General features: G+C 44.0%; 1 protein-coding gene across 1 annotated transcript in view; it reads left to right on the forward strand.

The window, feature by feature from the left end:
- The first annotated feature begins 304 nt into the window (after nt 1–304).
- The window catches only part of CAMTA1 (calmodulin binding transcription activator 1), a 1240930-nt gene continuing 1216373 nt past the window's right edge, over nt 305–24861 (forward strand). The window contains exon 1 of the mRNA XM_075017972.1: nt 305–438. Within this exon, the coding sequence (XP_074874073.1) occupies nt 414–438 (25 nt within the window). The 5' untranslated portion in view covers nt 305–413. The remainder of the gene's footprint in view (nt 439–24861) is intronic.

Here is a 24861-nt window from a genome sequence, read left to right on the forward strand (position 1 = left end):
CCCACAGCAAAGCCCCCGTCTTTTTCCCACTGATTGGCTGATAAAACTATCAGTGAAATGAACCCACTGCTGTGATTGGTTGTCGAAACTGTCAGTAAAACCCTCTTGCCTTCTTCGGTCCTCCCTATAACTAGTGAGTGGCTGTAGAGTGTGTCAATGCAGTGATTTTCTTCAGTGATTGGTCAATCTTGCCGTCAGTAGGGTTCGTCATCTCGCAATGCCCGCCCTTCGTTGTCAGTGATTGGCTGCTGGATGTGTCAGTTTGAACGCTCCCCCAATGGGCCGCCCGGGGTGTGTACGGAGCGCGCGGTGTGGCCGGCCCGGCGGCGGCAGTGGCAGCGGGAAGAGGCGGCGGCGCGCGCCTGAATCCCGGTCGCGAGGAGGCGGAGGAGGATGTGGCGCGCGGAGGGGAAATGGCTGCCGAAAACAAGCCGGAAGGTGAGAGCGTGGTGGGCCTGGGTCCGTCCGGGGCGCATCCGCGGGGCAGCCCTCACCGCGGGCCGAGCCGTGCAGTGCCGGCCCGGCCCGCGCCAGAAAGTTTATCGGTGCTGGGTGGAGGGGGCGCGGCCCAGCTCGCCGCGAAGGCGCCCCCCGCAGGGCGGGGCTGGGCAGGACACAGTTGCGGCGTCGTCAGCCCGCTGAGGGGCAGCGCCGGGCCCCGGCCTCTGGCGTGAGGGGAGCGCGTCACCGGGACACCCACTTGTGCTGCTGGGGAGGGAAGGGCGCTCCATCCCTCGCCGCCCCTCCCGGGGTAGGGCGGGCCGCGGCGGCCATCCCTCTTCCGGCTACGCGAACCCCCCGCACCTTTGGGGGCGCCCGTTCCTTTCGCAGCCGTTCTCCGCCATGGGGGGAGGGCAGGCCGCAGGCACTCCATCCCCCACCCCTCCCCGTGCCAAGAGGGTGGGCTGCGGGCACCTCACCCGCTTTCCCCAGCAGGGGGGATCCCTTCTCTGATAACGATCCTGCACGTGCCTCGCCATTCCTGCGGGGAAGGGGCAGGAGGCGCTTGTGTCCGCCGACCCCCGAGTGGGCATGTTTACCACTTAGCTGTGAGGCGGGGAATGGCCATAGAGTGCGAACTTCGTCGCCTCGCCTCGCCATGTGAAAGTCAGGGATGCAGGCTCTGCTACCATGGGGGGAGCTGGGCATCCTGAGCTCCACAACTGTGGGAGCGCAGGGCAACGCTTCCTCTCCCCTCCCCCCGTGAGAAGATGGCAGGCAGTACAGATGAAGCCAACGTGAGGAGGGGAGTACAGGACACACAGAGCGCCTGTAACGGGTGCAGAACGGAATTTGCACATGTGCACGCTGGTGTATAGAATCGCCTGGGCATGTATGTGTCCTCATATTAGGCCAAATACAGGGCATGCTTTTGTGTGCGTACAGCTGTGTCAAAGGGCAGGCCATGATTATGCATGCTCCTGTAGTGGGGAGGGACTTATTTATGTTTTAACTATTTATTAAAATTGACTCTTTCAAGATTACCCATTTGCGCATGTAACTGGCTTATATTAATGCATTTTGTTATTATCTTTTCTCGCCTCTTCTTTTCCCTGCTCTTTTCCATTATATGTGGCATCCTGGATAGTTTTACATTTTATTGTGGAAATCTGTATCTCTCTTCAGTATCTGACACAGTGGGGGCCCTAATTAATCTGTTACCCTAATATAAATGCAAAATAATTTAAGCATATTCAAACTTGGTAGCAGTGCAGTGTGTACTTTGGAACACTGCTTCTAGTCCCACCAAATGACATTCTATATGCACAGTATAATACTTAAGCTTCAAGGGTGAAGAAAGGGAGAAGGGCCCATGTGTAGCATGGTCAGTTTTTCACAATGTGAAGGGCAAGCCAATTACAACTTGCTCATGTAAAGAAGTGGTCATGGCATGTACACCATTTGAGGAAAAAGCAAATCATCATATCTGAATGGGTCAGGACGTGTACTGTCATGAGTTACAAGTTTGTCAGAGTTGGGATGACTGTTAATTTGTGCTTTGCCTCTCATAGCATGGCCTTGATTCCAGTTGGGATATTTAGTAGCTGTTGTAATAAGTATGGTAATAAATGTGCCCACCTCATGGTTGGGGGGAAGGTGTGTACAGCTTATAGGCAGTAGAGAACAGATCCTGCCTGTATTGTATTAGCCCATGGGGAACAGATCATAAACTCCTTTCTCACTGGGTGATAAAGGTTACCCAGTAGTATGGAAAAAGCAATTGTAGGAGGACCCTCCCATATGAAAAATGGTGCATCTACTCTTATGCAAGTTCATGGGCATCCATTCTCTCTCACACAAATACTCCACCCCGAGGGAGAGGGGACAACATCACTTGTCCCTACAAATATTGAAACTAAAAAGGATTGCTGAGAGGGTGGATATGGCCACCATACAGAATAAACTTCATCAGCATATGTTATTACTTACATATACATATGAACATGAGTTTGGGGGTACATGAACCCTTTCTAAATTTTTAATATGTTCTTAATACATATCACTCTATAGCAAGTGATTAGCATGTGCCCTCTCTCTTCAGCACAAGCAACTAAGGACAACATTGTCTGTTCGCTTCCAAAAACTTGCATAATAAACTGCGTGCATACCTCTTTAATGAGTAAAAACCCTGCAATGAGGGGACAGCATGCTGAATATACCCCTTAGTGGGTATGTTACATATTATGCCTCAGCACTTTTCATACCATGATGAGTGAAGTCAATATATGGAAATCAAGTACATGTCATTCTTTTGGTTAATGAAGAAAAAGAAACTATTCAGATACCTAAAAATTAAAATTATCTATTTGGCAATGCCAAAAAACAGTTTAACTGTTCTGCAGAATGTGTTAGTGAAAAGATGTTATTTCACAGTTGCAGTCACTTTGGAGGGATTATCTGTCCTGTCAGGTTTGAAGTGTCTGTTTATTTTGTTGCTGGAGCAAGTCAGGAGGGGGGTCATGATCAGAAGTGGGCAAAATGTATGAATTCATTCTGTAGGAGGGGAAGAATTTTGGACATAGGAAGTGACATGGCAGGTATACCTTGGGTAATTGTGAGGTGGGAAGAGGACACGGGTGGGGAGGTATAGCTCAGCAATATGAGCATTGGCCTGCTAAACCCAGGGTTGTGAGTTCAATCTTTGAGGGGGCCATTTAGGGATCTTTGGCAAATAGGTACAAAAATCTGTCAGGGATGGTGATAGGTCCTGCTGTGAGTGTAGGGAACTGGACTCAATGACCTCTGAAGGTCTCTTCCAGCTCTGTGAGAGAGGCATCTCTCTCTAATGTATATATGTATGAACCCCATATATAAAAATGAGAGAGCATATATTGAGAGAAAATAAAGGATTAAGTGATAAAAGACTTCTGAATTCTCACATTTTGTAGGTTGTGGATTTATGCAGAGACTACTTAATTTTCTTACTGGATATTCCAGAAAGGGTTGACTGTTATGTGGGTAATTTAAAATGATAGTTAACTTCATACTTAATTTCTTTTCAAAATTATTTTACAAAAACACACCATATACTTCACATATGAAGGAAAGAGTTAAAGTATACAATTCCTCAGCTCAGAGGAGTTCTGTATAAATACATTTTTGAAAAACAGGACATCTGAGATGAGGATATTTTTTGTATTACCACAAGGGGGTAGCGATGTACTGTCTAAGATATGTGTAGTAGATGTGCTAGATAATCGTTTTTTGAAACACTTTAGATTTACAGATAAAGGTGATATGTTTGCATTTTAACTTAAGATCTTCTTTTAAAAATGTTTTTTTTTAAATATGCTGTTTTTACATTTCAGGAAAATAACTGTTACTTTTGAATGGTAGAATGCACTTCATGTAACAGCTGTTTGCAAATGTGATTGCCAAGATATAAGTTCCAAATCAAAAATGATTTTTTGATATGCGGTAACTTAAAATATTGAGAAATACAAGTTCAAAGTTGAACAAGGCTTTGCAAAGTTGGTTCTGTGTTTGGAGATTAATTCATGATGGATAGGTCCATCAAGGGTTTTTACCCAGGTTGGGCAGGGATGCTTTCTCTAGGTTCTGTTTTCCAGCAGCTGAGAATGGGTAATGGGGTGGCTGAATTGGTGATGACCTGCTTTGTTTGTTCCCTTTGAGGCACCTGGCATTGGCCACTGTTCAAAGACTGGGCTAGATGGACCCAGGGCCTAACCCAGTATGGGTGTTCTTATGTTAGGTGTAGAATGTGAGCCCCTTACATTAAAAGTCCATAAAGAGACTGCCCAAAATTAGAGATGTTTACTGGCCCATGCCAATTAATTCCAGCAGCCACAGCCATGGCAGGACTGGGCAGCAGGACCCAGCAGCTGTGACAGGGATGGCAGCGTGATTTAGGTTAAAACAGTTATGTGCTTTTGTTTAACCAGTTAATTGTTGTAACATCTCTACTCCAAAGTAAATTCTGCTTAGCAGTTCTTTATTTTTTTATTGTAGAGGTGTTTCAAAAACATAGTTTCATAACGAATTTGACGCCAACTTGTAATGTAACTGCTCGATAGTGCCCAAAGAAAGAAAACAAATTGTGATACTAAAGCAGTATGAGGTATAATTTATTTAATATTGTGTCAACCAAAAGCATCAAGAAAGTTAGGGACAATTTTGCTAGGAGCTGTACAGATATACTTCAGTTCTGTGAGAGAACAATGAATAGTAATCTAAGATTAGCCTCCATTTTGCAGGGAAGGGAAAGAAAAATAAGCAATTTACTACTACAGGAAACAAGTGTGCAGCTTTCTTCCAAAGTGTAATATAAAATATTACATTTATGATATCTAATTTAATATGGGTTAATAAATATTAAAATAATTTCATAAACTTAGCTATTTTGAGGATAGGGATAAAGTATATATTTTGTGCTCAAGTCTGCCTTGAGGAGACAGTGGTAAATACTCTTTACTTCATCATTTCTGTTTCCTTAGTGCTCCCTTTTCCCTGCGGAAGGTTGTCTTTATCTCTTTCAGTAAATCTTAGCTAACTTTTTATGTATGTCTTCTGAAATATTTTTTCTGATATGCTACTGTAGTTTGGCTTAATATCATTTTGCTATTTATGTGTGAATTTATTGGTACAATGAAGCCACAATACACTACTGCAGTATAAAGATTAAATTACATAATAGTAATGTTGTTGCCTTAATCTTTCATTAATCTTTTTTGATGTTTCTGGATTCATAACTTCTGTGTGTTGTCTTGTGAGTTAGAATACACTGGGCTTTATTCTTTCCTCACTTACACTGGTGTAATGATAACTCAATTGAAATCATATCTAAAAATGCAAAACCAATGTAAATGAGACAAGTATCAGACTTTATATTGACTTCAATATTACAGTTTTTCATTTTAATTCATTTATCCCATTTTCCTTAAGGATTTTGTGTGGGTGTGTGGTAGTATTTCTCCTACATGTTCTCTTTTAGTATTGATAGTATCTATTAAGCTTTGTGATTTCATATTGGTTAGTATTCATTAACTTTAAAGCTGCTGGAATGAATTTGATTTATATCTTGTCTATCTAGAGTGACTTTTTATTAAATTTAGTCCAGGAGTCTTTAATTTCTTATAGGCTGTCAAAATATTTTACGTTGAGATGAATGACTTACAAAGTCACCCATTTTTGTGCTGATTTGAGTCTGTATTATGTTGGTTAATTCCCAATAACTAAGCAGAATATATGCCACTTAAATTCAGTTGGACTGAGAAATCTGTTGCAGAAATCCGTATGATCAGGGGTCGGTAACCAAAATAGCAAGATAAGCCATTTTTTCGAATTTAATAAACTCAGTAATTCAGGAGCCTCAATCCATGTGATTGCAAGACAGTCCTTAATAAATAACATCAGACCATGGTTTTTGTAACCCTGGATTTAAGAAAAGCGCACACAAAGATTTGTAATGCCATACGTGTTTACTGCAGAGTGGTCACAAACTTTTTATGTATTCTGTTTCCTCTTACTTCTTGTGTGTATATGTATCACTGTCTTCCTGACTTTCACTCCTGCCTACTTCAGTTATGCCAATTTTACTGCACGTTTAATTTTCAGTTCTTTCTTAAAATGCATGGAGCCCTTCACAGCAGGAATGCCACAAGCTTCCTTTTCCTTTTCAAATTCAACTATTAGCAACTTGATGAAAACACAGGTACAGTATCGTATCCCACAACATGTTGCACATATTTAAGGGGGAATTATCCATCATTATGAGATCCCATGTTGTTTGGTGTTTAGAAATGATTTGTTCATTGTTCTGTTTTTAGATGTCACTGTTTATCAAAAAGAATCGGGAGGGTGCGTGTTTTTTTTTTTAAACTTTTCAATTAGTGTTAGGAGCCCCAAAAAGAACAACAAATGAAAAATCAAGGTCCTGGTATTCGGCATAATGGATGGTTCGAACAGGAGAGGCAGACCCCCACAGATGATAGATGATATTCTAGATTGGTGCAGAGCTAGTCCACAGACACTAAGCCACTTCACAGTAGGCAGGGAAAGATGGAAGGAAATAGTGAGGGAGGCATCGAACACCAGTGGGCGCCGAGCCCGTGGTGGTTGATGATGGTGATGAGCCACAAACAAGTCCTTAAAGAATCACAAGTTGAAGACTCCTGCCATATGATTATCAACGTGTGTGTGTGTACTTCGAATAGCAACTAGACATTGCAGTTTTGTGAGTTGACTTCTGTAATACATTTTAAAAGTGTTAAGGTATGAAATGGTCATTTTTTAAATGCCTGAAATTTAAACTGTCTGTCAAAACGTTAAATGTGAGCCATTTAAAAACATAGTTATATGAAGACAGGTATTACAACATTGGTACTGGTAGCTGAATTTATAGAAACCAAATCTTACTCTCTGTTTTAAGGTTTAAAAATGTTATATAAAAATTAGTTGTCTGAAACGAGCTCTGTTGACAGCCCTGGTTTCTGAAATCTTATTGTACCGTAGGACAAATAAGGCTAACTTAAAAGGGACTGCCCTGTGAGGATCAGAGGGTAATTCATTGTACAGACTAGTTGCCATGAAGTTACAAATATATGTTTGTGGAAGGTCTGTTGATTATCATAAATTAATGTTTGTGGGCTGGAGGCCAGGGTGTTTTTGGTGCATATTACTTTGCTGTGGAACTAGGTTATACTGTTAGTTCACTGCGTTGGTCTCTCTGAGCTTTAGGGTTGCTGTAAGGTTTCTCTCTTCTCTCATGCCTCTCACACAGGTTACTTGGAAGAATGACAGTCAGAGTGCGTCTGCACTACCTAGTACATTCAAAATTGAGGTTGAAAGACAGTCTTCTTTCAGAATAACCTGCGGAGCATCTACACACACTCCACGATATTTTGAAATTAACTTCGAAAGAATGGGGCTGTTTTGTCAAAGTTGGTCTTCCATTCCCACAGTGGGAAGAGCATTCCCTTTTGAAAGACTGTTTCGAAAGAGAGCAAGTGTAGATGCTCTGCGGACGGCTGTTTTGAAAGAGGGAGTCCTCCAGGGCAGTGATCAGCTAGCAGGCGCAGTGCCACTCACAGCACAAATGGAGCTCTGTGGCTTAAGCGTCCAGCTGCGTTTATGGAAGCAGTCTCCCGCAAACCCCCGGGCTGGAAGTTGAGAGCATGCAGGCAGCAGGGAGCCCATGCTGCCAGTTGCGAGACCCCAGCCAGCCCGCTTTACTACCTGGCACCGTGGCTCGCACCCCAGGCTGCTTCCTATTCCAGGGGCCCCCCAACAACAGTGGGGAGTCCTTCCAGGAGGGGAGCCAGGTCCCGAAGTGCTGAGCGTCCTCATGACAGAGGCTGAGCTGTGGGACCTCCTCATCCTCTGGGAAGATGAGAAGGTCCTGCACCAGATGGGGGTCCATTGCTGCAACACTGTGGCATTTGAGCGCCTCCCCAAGGGCCTCACCTGCGGAGGTCACCCCCACCCCGTGCACCCCGGACCAGGTGAGGTCCAAGGTGAAGGAGCACCAGCAGGGCTATTTCAGGACCTGGGACACGGCTGAGTGGTCAAGGGCAGGAACCACCAGCTGCCCCTATTTTAAAGAACTGCACTGCCTCCTTTTGGCCCAAGGAGGTGGGACCCTGCCCAGGCATGGTCCTTGACACCCTGGAGCCCGAGATAGGGATGTAGGGAGAGGCCCGTCTGGGACCAACGGCTGGCACCAGGCGCCTGCGGACTGTCAGGCCGCTCCAGAGCATCAGTGATGATGAGAGCTTAAGCAAAAGGATCCTCGTCATCAATGTCCTGTCTGGTCCGTCCAGCCAGGACCCCTCCAAGGGACCCAGAGGTATGTGTCATGCATGCCCGTTGTGGGGGCACTTGGTCCCATGCAGGGTGGCTGTAGCACACCCACACGGCTGTCACCCTGGGGCACATGCAGGCCAGATGGCCCCGCTTCCAAGTCCTCAGAGGGCCGACGTGCGGCACTCAGCACCATGCAGCCTGGAGAGCACTACGGGCTCCCCAGCTGTGGAGGGATGGGGAGGGGGCAGAGGGGAGCTCACGCTTGCGGCACCCATATGGCTAACCCTGGGATGCGGTTCCCACAGGGCCCCTGGAACAGGAAGGGAGGCGGGGTTCACAAGGGCTATCGCTAGGGACTAACAGCCCATTCCTGTCCCCTTTTCTGTCTCCACAGCTCGGGCAGCTGGACCAGCCCTGTCACAGTCCCAGGGAGCGGCCTGGACCCTGACTGGCGACAGTGCGGGGACACGGCCGGGTCATCTACTGGTGCCAATAGGGGGTCACAGTGGCACACCGCTTGAAGGCCTGGCACAGGACCTCCTGTACCAATGCCCCATCCAGCTGGGCCTGGTGGCATGAGGTGCCAGGGGTGTGCTCGTATCCGCACCCTGCCTCAGCGTCCCACTCCTGCACAAAGAGCTCATGTTTCGCCTCCAAGGTTTTGCAAGGTGCAGTAGGCCCTGACCGCTGCTGGAACACTGTGGAGGCCCACCTGCAGCCTGATGAGGAGGCATTTGAGGCACCCCTTCTAGTGGCCAAATGCCCACTCAATCGTGTTGCGTGCATGGTAGAGCCACTCATTAAAATCTACTGGCTGGGCTGCGTGTCTGCCATGATGTATGGTGGCATTGTCGTGTCCCCGAGGGGGAGCTCCCTCTGGGTGATGAAGGTTTCCTCCGCCATGTGACAGCCCACTCCTGAGTTCTGGAACACCCTGGTGTCGTGGGTGCAGCCAGACCAGCCCACTCAGATATCCTGGATGTGACCTTTGGCGTCGACAAGCGCCTGCAGCACCACGGAGTGGTAGCCTTTTCAATTCACATAGGCCCTGCCGCTGTGCTCCGGGGCCAGGATGCCAATGTCTGTGTTGTCCAGTGCCCCAAAGCAGTTCAGGAAGACCAAGTCCTCAAAGTCCTGGATGGTGTTGTCTGGATCTCCAGTGCAGATCAGCTGCCTCAGGAGGACCCTGTTTATGGCCCAGACAACCTGCAGGGGTGTGTGTGTGTGGGGAGGGGAGGAGAGGAACGTGCTCATGAGTGTGGGGTGGGTTTCAGTGTGCTGCCCGCTGCCCGCCCCCCTCCCCTTCAGAGCAGGCCTCTCTGGGACACTCGCCCTTTGCCCCCTTCATGCCCACCTGCCTGCCCGCCCATCCCCAGCTTCCTGACAGTGACCCTTGCGAGGGTGCCCCCTGCTGCCCACACGCAGTCTAGGTGTGATCCGGGCTTGGCTTACCTCATTGAGGATGGCCTCAACTGTGGCCCTGCCCACCCCAAACTCGTGGCAGATGGATCGGTGACTGTTTGGGATGGCCAGTTTTCCAGAGGGTGATGACCACCATTTTCTACAGCGGGAGCGCTGGTCTCATGCAGGTGTGGCAGTGGTGGAGGGCTGGGGCAAGCCAGTGGCACAATTCCAGTAATATCCCCTTGGTCATCTTCAAGTTCTCTAGACACCAGCCAGTCCCACCAGTCGCTGCTTGTGGGGAAGCCCCACTGGCAGTGGGTGGCCCGTGGGACCGGGTGGGGGTGTTGTGCCCTGAGAGCAGCCTCCAGGAGGGCGGCCAACTGGAGTTGCTGGTGCACAGCAGCCAGGACTGCTGCCAGTGTGTCAGCCAGTGCTTTGATGGAGAGTGGGAAGCTGCTTGGGGTCCATAGGGGACTGGGGGTGCCTCCTCTACTTGCTCCACCAGCTGTCGCCCACCGATATGTGGACACACTCTTTCAAAAGTACAGTGGAGGCCATTCAAAAGGGTGGGTCAGACTTCGCTTCCGGTTTGCCTGTGTGGATGCTCCCTTTCAGAAGGCCATCTTTTGATGTTTAGTTTCAAAAGCCATCCTTTTGAAATGGAGCTGTAGTGTAGCCTCACTGTGGTGACTAGTCAATCTTCCAGTCTTAGTACTGGTCAATAGATTAGTTAAAATTTCAGAGAATTATTTTGTGTTTATTGACCAGTGTTTCTCAACCATTTTTATAAAGTGCCGCTTTAAAAAAAAAAAAAAAAGTAAGTACCTCCAGACTTCTCTAGCACACCCCAAAGGGTGCATGTACCGCTGGTGAAGAAACATAGTCCTAAAGCAATCTGAGCTCTTGAAACAAGTTCCATTAAACCTTTCCAGATTACTGTACATTTTTCAGGAGTCAGGTTTGTTTTGCATACCACCAAGTTGTACTTATACCTCACTTAAAAACTACTTACTTATAAAAACATGCAAAATTATCTCAGAAGATTACTGAAAACTTGCTGACTTTCTACCATCTTATTATCAAATGATTTTGAATAGAAATGTCTTACTGACATTTTAGCATAAGGCATATGAAGCATTACAAACCAGTCTTTGTTTGAATGAACTTTTAGATTGTACTGACTTTACTGGTGTTTTATTATGTAGCATGTTGATGTACTCCCTGGAAGACCTCAGAGTACTTGCAAGGGTACGTGTACCCCTGGTTGAGAAACACTGTTATAGACTATGGTGGATGCTTTTTGTAAACTTTAAAAACAAAATAATTTTTTCTCACTGTAATGTTAGGTTACAACAGTTCATTTCTGTACTTGACAATATGACACAATGTTTTGTTTCTTAGAACATAAGAATAACATAAGAATGGCCATACTGGGTCAGACCAAAGGTCCATCAAGCCCAGCATCCCATCTGCCGACGGTGGCCAATGCCAGGCGCCCCAGAGAAGGAGAACAGAAGACAAGTGATTTATCTCCTGCCATCCATCTCCTGCCCTTGTTATGAAGGCTAGGGCACCATACTTTATCCCTGGCTAATAGCCATTTATGGACCTGACCTGCAAAAATTTATCAAGCTCTTTTTTAAACCCTAATAGAGTCCTGGCCTTCACAGCCGCCTCGGGCAAGGAGTTCCACAGGTTGACTGTGCGCTGTGTGAAGAAAAATTTCCTTTTATTAGTTTTGAACCCACTACCCATCAATTTCATTTGGTGTCCCCTAGTTCTTGTATTATGGGAAAAGGTAAATAATTTTTCTATATTCACTTTCTCCACACCATTCATGATTTTATATACCTCTATCATATCGCCCCTCAATCGCCTCTTTTCCAAACTGAAAAGTCCCAGTCTCTCTAGCCTCTCCCCATATGGGACCCTTTCCAAGCCCCTAATCATCTTAGTCGCCCTTTTCTGAACCTTTTCTAATGCCAATATATCTTTTTTGAGGTGAGGAGACCACATCTGCACGCAGTACTCGAGATGTGGGCGTACCATAGTTTTATATAGGGGAAGTATGGTATCTTTTGTCTTATTATCGATCCCTTTTTTAATAATTCCTAACATCCTATTTGCCTTACTAACTGCCGCTGCACACTGCGTGGATGTCTTCAGAGAACTATCCACTATAACTCCAAGATCCCTTTCCTGATCTGTCGTAGCTAAATTTGACCCCATCATGTAGTACGTGTAATTTGGGTTATTTTTTCCAATATGCATTACCTTACACTTACCCACATTAAATTTCATTTGCCATTTTGCTGCCCAATCACTCAGTTTGCTGAGATCTTTTTGTAGTTCTTCACAATCCCTTTTGGTTTTGACTGTCCTGAACAACTTGGTGTCATCTGCAAACTTTGCCACCTCACTGCTTACCTCATTTTCCAGATCATTGATGAACAAGTTGAACAGGATCGGTCCCAGGACTGAGCCCTGGGGAACACCACTAGTTACCCCCCTCCATTGTGAAAATTTACCATTTATTCCCACCCTTTGTTTTCTGTCTTTTAACCAATTCCCGATCCATGAAAGGACCTTTCCTCCTATCCCATGACCACCTAATTTACATAAAAGCCTTTGGTGTGGGACCATGTCAAAGGCTTTCTGGAAATCTAGGTATATTATGTCCACTGGGTGCCCCTTGTCCGCATGTTTATTAACCCCTTCAAAGAATTCTAATAGATTAGACAGACACGACTTCCCTCTGCAGAAACCATGCTGACTTTTGCCCAACAATTCGTGCTCTTCTATGTGCCTTGCAATTTTACTCTTTACTAGTGTTTCTACTAATTTGCCTGGTACTGATGTTAAACTTATCGGTCTATAATTGCCAGGATCTCCTCTAGAGCCTTTTTTAAATATTGGTGTTATATTGGCCGTCTTCCAGTCATTTGGTACCAAAGTGGATTTAAAGGATAGGTTACAAACCACTGTTAATAACTCCGCAATTTCACATTTGAGTTCTTTCAGAACCCTTGGGTGAATGCCATCTGGTCCTGGAGACTTGTTACTATTCAGCTTATCAATTAATTCCAAAACCTCCTCTAATGTCACTTCAATCTGAGTGAGTTCCTCAGATTTGTCGCCTAAAAAGGCTGGCTCAGATTTAGGAACCTCTGTAACATCTTCAGCCGTGAAGACTGAAGCAAAGAAATCATTTAATCGCTCCGCAATGGCACTGTCTTCCTTGATCGCTCCTTTTATATCTTTATCGTCCAAGGGCCCCACTGCTTTTTTAGCAGGCTTCCTGCTTCTAATGTATTTAAAAAACATTTTACTATTGTTTTTTGAATTTTTGGCTAGCTGTTCCTCAAACTCTTTTTTGGCTTTTCTTACTACATTATGACAGTTAATTTGGGAGTGTTTATGTTCCTTTCTATTTTCCTCACTAGGATTTGACTTCCACTTTTTAAAAGCTGCCCTTTTCTCTCTCACTGCCTTTTTAACATGGCTGTTTAGCCATGGTGGTTCTTTGTTAGGTCTCTTACTGTGTTTTTTTATTTGGGGTATACATTTAAGTTGGGCCTCTAGTATGGTGTCTTTAAACAGTTTCCATGCAGCTTCCAGGGATTTTAGTTTAATTACTCTACCTTTTAGTTTCTGTTTAACTAGCTTCCTCATTTTAGTGTAATTCCCCTTTTTGAAATTAAATGCCAGAGTGTTTGACCGCTGCGGTGTTCTTCCCAACACAGGAATATTAAAAGTTATTATATTGTGGTCACTATTTCCAAGCGGTCCAGTAACAGTTACCTCTTGGACCAGATCCTGCGTTCCAGTCAAGACTAGATCGAGAATCGACTCTCCCCTTGTGGGTTCCTGTACTAGCTGCTCCAAGAAGCAGTCATTTAAGGCATCAAGAAATTTAATCTCTGAATCCCGTCCTGAGGTGACATGCACCCAATCAATATGGGGATAATTGAAATCTCCTATTATTACTGTGTTTTTTATTTTGATAGCCTCTCTAATCTCCCTCATCATTTCAGCATCACTATCACTGTCCTGGTTAGGTGGTCGGTAATATATTCCTAATGCCATATTCATATTAGAGGAATGAATTGTTATCCATAATGATTCTATGGAACATTTTGATTCCTTTAGGATTTTTACTTCATTTGATTCTATATTATCCTTCACATATAGTACCACTCCGCCACCCGCACGACCTGTTCTGTCTTTCCGATATAATTTATATCCCGGTATGATAGTGTCCCACTGATTGTCCTCATTCCACCATGTTTCTGAGATGCCTATTATGTCAACTTCCTCCTTTGATATGAGGTACTCCAGTTCACCCATCTTATTAGACAGACTCCTAGCATTAGTGTAAAAGCATGTTAGAAAACTACCACTATTTATATGTCCGCCTTTCACAGACGTGGTGGATTTTTTTATGCACGATTGTTTCACATCTGATCTTGCCCATATATTATTTCCCACGTTCCCTATCTGACTAACTTCTAGGGAATCCCTGTCTATGGAGCCTCGTGTAAGAGAAGTCTCCGTCCGATCCAGGTGCTCCCCCGCACCAATCGGCTTTCCCCCACCTCTTAGTTTAAAAACTGCTCTATGTCCTTTTTAATGTTTAATGCCAGCAGTCTGGATCCACCTTGATTTAGGTGGAGCCCATCCTTCCTGTATAGGCTCCCCCTACCCCAAAAGTGTCCCCAGTTCCTAATAAATCTAAACCCCTCTTCCCTACACCATCGTCTCATCCACGCATTGAGACTCTGAAGTTCTGCCTGTCTATCTGGCCCTGCGCGTGGAACTGGAAGCATTTCAGAGAATGCCACCAAAGATGTTCTGGATTTCAGTCTCCTTCCTAGTAACCTAAATTTGGCCTCCAGAACATCTCTTCTACCCTTCCCTATGTCATTGGTACCAACATGTACCACGACGACCGGCTCCTCCCCAGCACTGCCCATAAGTCTGTCTAGATGCCTCGAGAGATCCGCAACCTTCGCACCAGGCAGGCAAGTCACCATACGGTTCTCCCGGTCATCACAAACCCAACTATCTATATTTCTAATGATGGAATCCCCCACTACTAAAACCTGCTTCTTCCTAACAGCTGGCGCTCCCTCCCCCGGAGAAGTATCCTCGGCACGAGAGGATACAACATCACCCTCTGGAAGGAGGGTCCCAACTACAGGATGGTTTCCCTCTGCTCCCCTTGACTGCTCTCCTTCCCTGAGCCTTTCATCCTCCGTAACAGCCTCAGGACTGTCAGATTGGAGGTGGGACAGCCCTACTATGTCCCGGAAAGTCTCATCCACAAACACCTCTGCCTTCCTTAGCTCCTCCAGTTCAGCCACCCTGGCCTCCAAAGCACGCACTCGGTCTCTGAGGGCCAGGAGCTCCTTGCATCGAGCGCACACATACGCCACCCGCCCACAGGGTAGGTAGTCATACATACTGCACTCGACACAATAAACAGGATAGCCCCCACTCTGCTGCTGGGCTTCTGCCTCCATTTCCTACTCTAGTTATATACGAGGGTTAATTAAATGTTTCAGATAGAGGTTGTTATAAAGGATTTAGTTTAAGGGCAACAGAAGTAAGTCACTGGCTCCCTCCAAGCTCCCCCTCTCAACTCCCCTCTCCAAACTCCCTCCTGTTAGCACGCACCCTGTTTGCCAGCACCCGGTCGCAAAGCTCCCTGGTCGCTTACTAGCAGGGTTTAAGTGCTCAGCCTCCCTGATAGCTCCTCCCTCTGCCTACAGCTCAGCCAATCAGCACACGGTGTTTCAATTCAAACCTAATCAGCTTCCAACTGCCTGCCTGCCTGCCTGAGCACACGGCCTTTCAAACAAACAAACACACACTCAGCTCAGCACTCCAAACAAACAAACTCCAAACTCCAAACAAACACACAAGCCCAAAACCTCCAAATATAAGCAGCCACTTACCCCAAGGTGCTTTAGTTTGCTCCTTCCTTCTCCTCCTCCAGGAGAGCCTCTCCAAACTCCCTCCTGTTAGCACGCACCCTGTTTCTTAGACAAACCTAGTTTATTGTTCATGAATGCTAGGCTGCAGGCTTTGATGGGCTTTTGTATGTGTTACGACTTAATTCACAAGATTGCCATCTTCACTTAAAATTATACTCTGCGCTGAAGGAGTAGGCAGTTGAGCAGTCAGCTTAGTTTGCAGTTTACCCCCAGTTACATATGAATTTCAGCTTAATAGTTAATTTGAAATTCAGATGATATTCCATTATGGAAACTGAACTTTTTGTCTTCTCTCTCCTGTCCTCTTCCCTTTTAAGTCCTTATTAGCAATGTGATTTACGATTCAGGAAATGAATTCACTCCACCCTCTCCAAAATATGGAAGATAATCAGTATTTGAATATGGGGTAATTCTTCTCACCCCATGAAAATTAAAGTTGGGTTATGTTGACATTACAGATCTTACAGTGGCATAGCTGTCGCATGCAGCAGTGTCACTCTAAGATGCAGCTGCTCTGTGCTGCCAGGAGAGACTTCTCCTGTTAACGTGATTATGGCACCCCCTATGAGTGGTGGTAGCTGGGTCAGTAGGCAAGTGTCACTCACCAACAAAATGCTGTCTACACCAGTGCTTCTATTGTTCTACATTATGTCGCTCAGGGATCTGGTTATTTTTTTTATGCCCCTGAGTAACATAAAGTATTCTGAGAAACTTGCTAGTGTAAATGTAGACTTAAGCTTTGTGTAAACTATGCAGCATGGTAAACTAAGCAGCACAGTGTGTAGTGAGTGTTCCCTCTAATGTTTCCATGCATGGGCAGAATAAATTTCATGTGCACCTAATCATGTGTAGATGTGCACCATCAGTAGAAACACATGCTGCTGGCTGTGGGCAGCCATGAGTGATCTGCTAATTGGTTAGTGGCACCTGAATCTTTCCTGGGTGTCTGCCCAAGCACTCTCCTTATAGGAAAGACTGAGTGTGGTTGCTGTTTGTTGGCTCTTAATATTTCCACCCCTAGTGAGCAATGTAACCTTCACGCAGTGTTCACATCAGTGCTTGTCATGGGTAAAATTTTTCTTCCAGAGAGCAGAGTGTATATGTCTTGATTTTAACATCTCTGAAAGACAATTTTTTTCGTTCGGTTGCTACTGTAGACATAACTGAAGTCTCAAGTGAGAATTGGACCTGGTAGGTTCTCTCTCAAACAAATCTTTCCTATTTTCCTTTTGACCCACTCAGTGTTAAAGAAGTGTCAGTGTACAGTAATCCCTTGAGATTCATGCTTTTGAAATGTGCATATCTCGTGTTTACCAGAAAGAGTGCGTGGGAGAGTGCTATAGGGAGGGGTCAGCTGAGCAGCAGCCAGCCCACAGAGCCAGCTTGTGGGGTCCCTAGCCAGGGGTGGGAAGACCCTGCAGGCCCACGGCTGGAAACCACTTGGGCAAAGCCCAGCTGGGGGCAGGGGTCCCCTGTCTCTTTGGGGCTGGGAAGTGGCTGGGCTCCCAGTCGAGGCCCAGTGGCAGCCCCAGAGAAGGCTGCTGCTTGGTTTTCCTCTCCTTGCGGGACCCAGGAAACTAACCAGCCATGAGCAGTGACCAGCCAGGATCCCTGTATGTGTTGGTTAGTCACTTCAGGCCCTTAGTTTTAAATATGTTTTTTTGTTGAGTGACATTATGCTGTTGTTACATGTTTGAGATACTACAGATCGAGCAGGTTTAATCAGTTTTTGCTTTAAAGGGTACCATCAACTTCTAAAATTCAGCTCATTTAAAAAGGCGTTAGAAGTATTTTCAGGTTGTCTCTTTTGAATTCTCTAGCTAGTGTGTTTTAGTGATTTTTACAGTAATATTTTCTTACTTTAAAAATGTCTGTCTTTTCCCAACTACTTTGTAAAATAGTTCTCAATGAATAGGGGAAACAGATTGGTTTTCTGTAGCAAGGAAAGAGTAAAATTGAGTGTGCTAGAGCCTCAGACTTACGAAGTCAGCACCCGGCCACATACTTCATTTGGAACCACAAGCGCACAGTCATGCAGCAGCAGAGACTCATGGTAAAATACTGGGTTATGTGTAAACTACTATAATAAAAAAACCAGCATTTTTCTTCATAGTAAAGTTTTTCAAAGCTGTATTAAATCAATGTTCAGTTGTAAGCTTTTGAAAGAACATTTGTCATATTTTATTCAGAGGTGTTCATAACTGAGATCTTACTGTATTTACAAAGTGCTCTGAAATGCATAAAATGCACTAAAATCATGTGTTTTCTTCCTCAGAATTATAGTAATTCTACACATAACTTTTAACAAGAGTATGTAAACAGTGTTATGTTAAATGCTGTCCGTTTTGAGAGCTGAAGCTCTTGACCCCTCTTGTTTGGATACCTTCATCTCTCTCCCTTCTGCCTGAGGTATTTTCTAAGCTTCACTCTTCCCTGTACGCTTTACTGCAGTGGAACTTTAAGGCTCAGGGGTATGAAAAAACACTCCCCCTACTACAGCAACTTACAGCACTATAAAGTGCCAGTATAAATGGGGCTACAGTACTGGGAGTTCTGCTGCCAGTGCAGTTATCTGCTTGCTTTGTGTAGGTCATATACCAAGAGTGCTGGGAGAGCTCTCTCTCCGTGCTCTTGTCATGCCTGCTCTATGTTAAAGCATTGCCACAGCTGTGTTTTAAACTTTCAAGGGTAGACCAAGTGTTTCAGTTTCCCTGAGATTTGGACTGCATAAGTAAGCCTACTTTGCCCTCTCCTTAAAGGCTATGTTTACGCTACAGAGATCTTTTGGAAGAAGTTCTTCCAAAAGAACTTCTTTTGAAAGTGTGTGTCCACACACAAAAAAAGTGGATCAAAAGAGCGATCTGCTCTTTCAAAGGAGAGCATCCACACAGCCCCTGCTCTTTCTGAAAGAACGGGCCAAAGATAAAAAAATCAGGCCTCATGAGGACTGCTCTTTCGAAAAAAGGGCCTGTGGAGCATCTCCATATGTTTTCTTTCCAAAGAAGCTTTTGAAAGGGGGTGCTCTTCCTGAAATGGGAAAGGAAGAGCAGTTTCAAAAGCAACACCACATTCTTTCTTTGTTTACTTTCAAAATAATGCTTTTTATATGTAGATGCTCCGTGGGATCTTTTGAAAGAGCTCCCTTCTTTCAAAAAAATCTTTTGAAAGTACTTGCTAGTGTAGATGTAGCCAAAGACTATATACTGTGCAGTAACCCACAATTAAGTTACCACACATCCCTTTCTAAGCTAGGACATTTATTTTTAAGATAAGTAAGTGTTAGAGAAGATACAGTAAACCCTTATCAGAGGGGTAGCCAAGTTAGTCTGTATCTTCAAAAGCAGCACGACAACCTGTGGCACCTTATAGACCTAAGGTATTTTGGAGCATAAGCTTTTGTGGGCAAAGATCCACTTTGTCAGATGCATGCTGCAATCCTACAGCAAAACAACTTAAAAATAGACTCCAGAGAGAAACTGCAGAGCTGCAATTAATTTGCAAATTTGACACCATCAACCAAGGATGGAACAGACACTGGGAGTGGGTGGCCACTTACAAAAGCAGTCTCTCCGCTCTTGATGGTGGAACCTCCACGTTAGCTACTGGTAATGGGCCACATCCTCCCTGACTGAACTGACCTTGTGAACTCTGGCCCTCCCTTGACCAAGACTCCCTCCTCCTCTGGAATCCCCCACTTATGCATCTGACAAAGCACATCTTTGCCCACAAAAGCTTATGCTCCAAAATATCCAAGTCTGTAAGATGCCACAGGTCATCTTGTTGCTTTTGCAGTAAACCCTTGATTTTTATGGACCCCAAGTTAGCAGACTTTGGGAACAACAGGTGTCCATCAGCCCTCATTCCCCCTGTTGTTCCCAAAGTCTGCTAAATCGGTGTCCATAAAAATCCTAAATCCTGCCTCCTTAGCCCCCAAAAAAGTAAGGCAATTTACCAGAGCCACCGCTCCTGCTGCTGAAGGAGTTGTTGCTTCCAGAAACTCTGGTCTGCCACAGCTGAACCCTCCCCTGCTCCCTGGACTTCCACCACGGGAGCTGCCAGCACTCCTTCCACCACCAGTGGGGCACAGAAACGGGCAGACAGCACTCATATACATGCCCATCCCTGGTTGGGGGAATGCATGGTGGCTTTGGTGGCAGCTGCTTCTCTAGGCTGTGGTGGCTCTGGTGAGTCGCTAGCATTTTTGATGGGAGAGGGGGGACGGGAGAAGCCTGCTGATGTGGATGGGCATTAAACCCTCCATGTTTAATGGACTTTCAGATTTAACAGACGCCCCTCCTCCCCCATTAGCCCGTTAAATCAGGGGTTTACTGTATAGTAAAACAAAGACCGACCCTAAGTGCATGCTAGGGAGCTTCCTAACATGAGCCCAGCTCAAACAAATGCTCTTGTAGGAGGTTCTTCAAACATCCACAAGTGGGTTTGGGGTGTGGCTCTCAGGATATTTTTTTGTTTTTGAGTTCATAAGTTTTTTAATAGTTCAGAAGAATCCTCGTGTACTGTGAATTCTTTCATGGATGTAGTCTGGTCCTTTTCCTCATGAAACAGGAGATCAGGAGACACAGATTCTCTCCTTTCTGGTTGAAGTTTCAAATGGCTGACTTGCATAACCAGATGGGAAGGACACATGGCTTATTTCTGCCCGAGAGATTTCCCAGGAAACCCAATTAACTTTATTCCATAAGTACAATTGTCTTCGATGTTCATCTGGAGCTCAAAATACTTTCCAGTGTTTACTTTGGTCACGTCTTCCTCTGTAGAAGTCAAATGCAACTCCTTGAAGTATAAACTTTCCATTTTTATTACATGGATTCCAAAGCTAGTTGAACTTAATTCAGCAAGGTTTTTCATGGGTATTGCAGGAAATTGCCATGGATGTTTCAGAAGGCATTGTGAAATATAATGGCTATAGTTGATTTAAAATGCTATATTTCAGTCGATGTCAGTGGTTGACAGGAGGATGCTCCAGTCCCCACTGGTTAACTGTAACAGGTAACATCAGTTGCAGTAACTGCCAAGTAATATAATAATCAATAAAAAACTGTACTATACTATTACTGTAGACTGTAAACCTCTTCACAGTGTGGATTGATTTAAATCAAGGCAATTAAATCATTAAAAATCATTGATTTAAATCAGGTTACCAAAAAAAAGCTAACAGTCACTGTGCTGAGACTGCACTTAATTTTGATTTAAGCCCTGTTGAACTCAGTGGCATTTCTGTTTTTTGAGAAAACAAGTAAAGAATGGATTTCCCTTGGAAAAGCTGAGATATGTCAAAGTAAAGTAGGGAGTAGATTTACGGTATCACCATTATGGTCTGTGACCATGGTGTTCTAAAATAAGGGGCATGCATTATGTAATACAAGAAAATGACAGCCGCAACTGTCGACTTCGGATTTCTCTTACTGAAGCTTTCTGTACTGTATGCTTGAGTGATAGATTCTAAATCTAGTTAACTAATTAAAGTAGCCATAAGGATTAGCTAAACTAAACCTTTTTTTTTTCTAGCAACATCCAACACGGCAATCATAGGAATTTACTTGCCAAATCACACTTACGCTAAAAGACAGTGTCTTGAAGAATGATGCATTGCGAAGTGAATTATTTAAGTTACTAACTAGTTGAGCCACTCAGCCATATCCTCTACTTTATCCACCTCATTTTTTCCCAATAAGTACTTTTCCTGGTGATCTTTCATACTTGCAACTAGGCTCTGCACCATCTTTCACTGCTTGCCCACATTGACATGTGGTTTTTTTTGTTTTTTTTTTCCCCCCCCTCAGGAAAAAATTTCCTGGATAGGGTCCTTAAAGCTCAGGAGCCAGGACAGTTTTTCTTTGGCAAAAGTGTGGGGGAAAATAGGAAGCCGTGTGCTCACTGAATAATGTGTTCCCTTTTTCTTTCTAGGCTGCTCCTTTTTGTCCTTTCTATGCTGCCTCCATTCTTTCCCAAATATTGTTTCTCTGTCTTCAGACAATGTCTTCACTAACTATTCTGCTGTACTTTTCCAAGATCCACCACCACATAAGCACAGAACAGAAACAGTCCTATCCAGCTTGCATCTTTCTTTGCATGTTACTTTTATTTTCTGCTGAGAAACAAATTGAAAGGCCAGAACTTTCGAGAAGGAAGAGCTGGACAAACTAGAACCATGAATTCATTTTTTATGAGACTATAAGTGTATGTGTAGCATGTTTGTGATAAGGTTAATTGTACCTATTATTTTTAAATGAGAAATTTAGTATCTTATTGATGGGTTTTTTTAAATCCAATTTAAATTAAAAATCTTTTTTTTTTAAATTCCGTTTTTGGCCGTCCTGAGACGCAGTTACTCCAATATTTTGTGAAGAGATTTTGTTGTTTATATAATAGTTTCATGCAACCCCAATCATGAATCAGTGTTCTGTTTTGTGAGGTCCTATGTAAATACACAACAATATGTTTCCTGCCTAATCCAAGCTGAAGAGAAGACAAAACGTGGTCACCGTAGAGAGATGGGGTGCAAGAGGAAATTCAGCAAAGTCAAATGTAAAGTACTCCACTTAGAAAGAAACAATCAATTGCACACATACACAGTGGGAAATAACTAGCTAGGAAGGATTGTGGAACCGGGATATAGGGGTCACAGTGGACCACAAGCTAAACATAAGTCAACAGTGTGACACTGCTGCAAAAAAAGCAACCATTCTGGGATGCATTAACACAAGTGATATAATCATGACATGAGAAGTAATTCTTCTGTTATCCTCTGCGCTAATTAGGTATCAGTAATGTGTCCAGTTCTGGGTGCCACATTTCAGGTCAAGATGTGGACAGATTGGAAAAAGTCCAGAGAAGAGCAGCAAAAATGATTAAAGGGCTAGAAAACATAACCTATAAGGGAAGATTGAAATAATTGGGCTTGTTTAGTTTGGAAAAAGAGAAGACTGAGAGGGGGGACATAGCAGCTTTCGAGCACCCAAAAGGGTGCTCAGAAGAGGTGGGAGAAAAATTATTCTCCTTAACCTCTGATGATAGGTCAAGCAAGGGAAGTTTACATTGGACATAAGGAAAAACTTCCTGGGTGGCAGGGTGGGTGATCACAGGAATAAATTGCCTAGGGAGGTTGTAGAATCTCCCCTTTTTCAGCTGTATAAGAGCAGGCTAGATAAACATCTCTCAGGGATGATCTAGATGGTAGTTGGCCCTGCCAAGAGTCCAGTGGAGTGGAGGTCCCTTCCAGGCTGCTATTCTATGATACTGGGTCAGACCGATAATCCATTTTGCCCAGTATCCTGTCTTCCCTCAGTGACCAATGCCAGGTGCTTCAGAAGGAGTGAATAGAGCATGTTAATCGCTCAGGCTGTGTCTAGACTAGCCCCGAACTTCGAAGGGGGCATAGTAATTAGGGTGTCGGGAGATTACTAATGAAGAGCTGTGCTGCATATGCACCACAGCACTTCATTAGTAATCTCCCGACACCCTAATTACCATGCCCCCTTTGATGTTCGGGGCTAGTCTAGACACAGCCTGAGTGTTCCATCCCCTGATGTCCACTCCCTGCTTCTAGCTATAAGAAGCTAGAGACTCTCGGAGCATGAGTTGCATCCCTGCCCATCTTAGCTAACAGCGATTGATGGACCTGTATTCCATGAATTTACCTAATTCTTTTTTGAATCCACTTAAATTTAGGCCTTTATCATTTTCTGGCAGTGGGTACCATAGGCTGACCATACATTGTGTGAAGCAGTTCTTCCTATGTTTCTTCTAAATTTGCTGGTTTTTTTTATTGGGTCACCCTTGGTTCTTGTATTTTGAAAGAGTAAATAATCTTTCTTCATTTTGTGCATACCGTAGACATCTGTCTTTCCTTGGTAGTCTCTTCCAAGATGAAAGTATACCATGCTTTCTAATCACAGAATGCTATCACTGGAAGGGACCTTGAGAGGTCATCAAGTCCAATCTCTCCTCATAAGTAAACTGTTCCATACCTTAATAACTATAGTTGTCTTTCTCTATCTTTTCTAATTCTGATATGCCTTTTTTTTTTTTTTTTTTTTTAAGATGCAGCGACCAGAACTGTACACAGTTTTCTAGGTGTGTGTATACTGTGGATTTATGTATTTGAATTGCAATTCCTATTGTCTTATCTAGCCATTTCTAATGGTTCCTAATATTTTAACTTTTTTACCACCAATGTACATGGAGCAGATGTTTTCAGTGAATCCAAGAGCTTCCTTGAGTGCTCATTAAACCTCTCTAGTTGAGCGTTCTCTCGTCCAGAATAATCCGTGGTCTGCCATGATTTTAGTTACATGGATGTCTACTTAGGATGGGTGTGGCCAAGTTCCTGTTATTCCATAAAGTTTGTTTGGGACCACCAGGCCTGTGTCTGTTCCGTGCTATTTAGCTGTAATTTACTCATAAATGTTTCCTAAGAACCCAGTAAGCAGTGGAAGTGTTGGTAATGCTGTTAGACGATACTGACCTCCAATGGTTGGGCATCAATCAGGTCCTGAGGGTGCTGGACTAGAAAGGTGATATTTATAGTAATAGCTGATTTAGATCCTATCATTATATACATAGCACTGGGATTGTTTTTTCTAACGTGCCTTTTTTCATGTTTATCAACATTGAATTTCACTTGTCATTTTGTTGCCCAATCACTGTTTTACAAGATTCCTTTATAACTGTTCCATGTGGTTTGTACTTAATTTGTGTAATTTTGTGGTGTTTGGATTTTGCTCCCTTTTCACCGTACACTTGCTTCCTTATCCCTTGTCGAGTTCCTTTGTACAAGTTCTTATTGCCTGTACTCTGTGGTTCTTGTGTGTGTGTGTAAACCCAAAATTATATTTGCATTATTACTTTGCAGACTATGTTTAGTTTGCTGCCCACTACTACCTAGAAGTCTGTTTTTAGCATTATGGCTTTTCAGGGTTTTCCTTTCCACTGACTACTTGAAATTTTTTTAAGTATTACTTTTATTTGTCCAAAAATACTGTTTTTTGACCCATGTTTTTAATCTCACTAACTTGCTTTGCAATATTTTTGAGTGGTGTTTTGTTGTTTGTTCCCATTTAAAGCAATCTGAAAATCCATGGAATGTACATTTAATTTCTGGATCATTATTCATTTCAGGCTTAGGACAAATAGAAGTTATTAACTGCAGTCTTAGTTGTTGTGGTTCTGGAGCATG

This window comes from Carettochelys insculpta, chromosome 23, assembly GCF_033958435.1.
Source record: "Carettochelys insculpta isolate YL-2023 chromosome 23, ASM3395843v1, whole genome shotgun sequence".
In the NCBI taxonomy this organism is placed as follows: Eukaryota; Metazoa; Chordata; order Testudines; family Carettochelyidae; genus Carettochelys; species Carettochelys insculpta.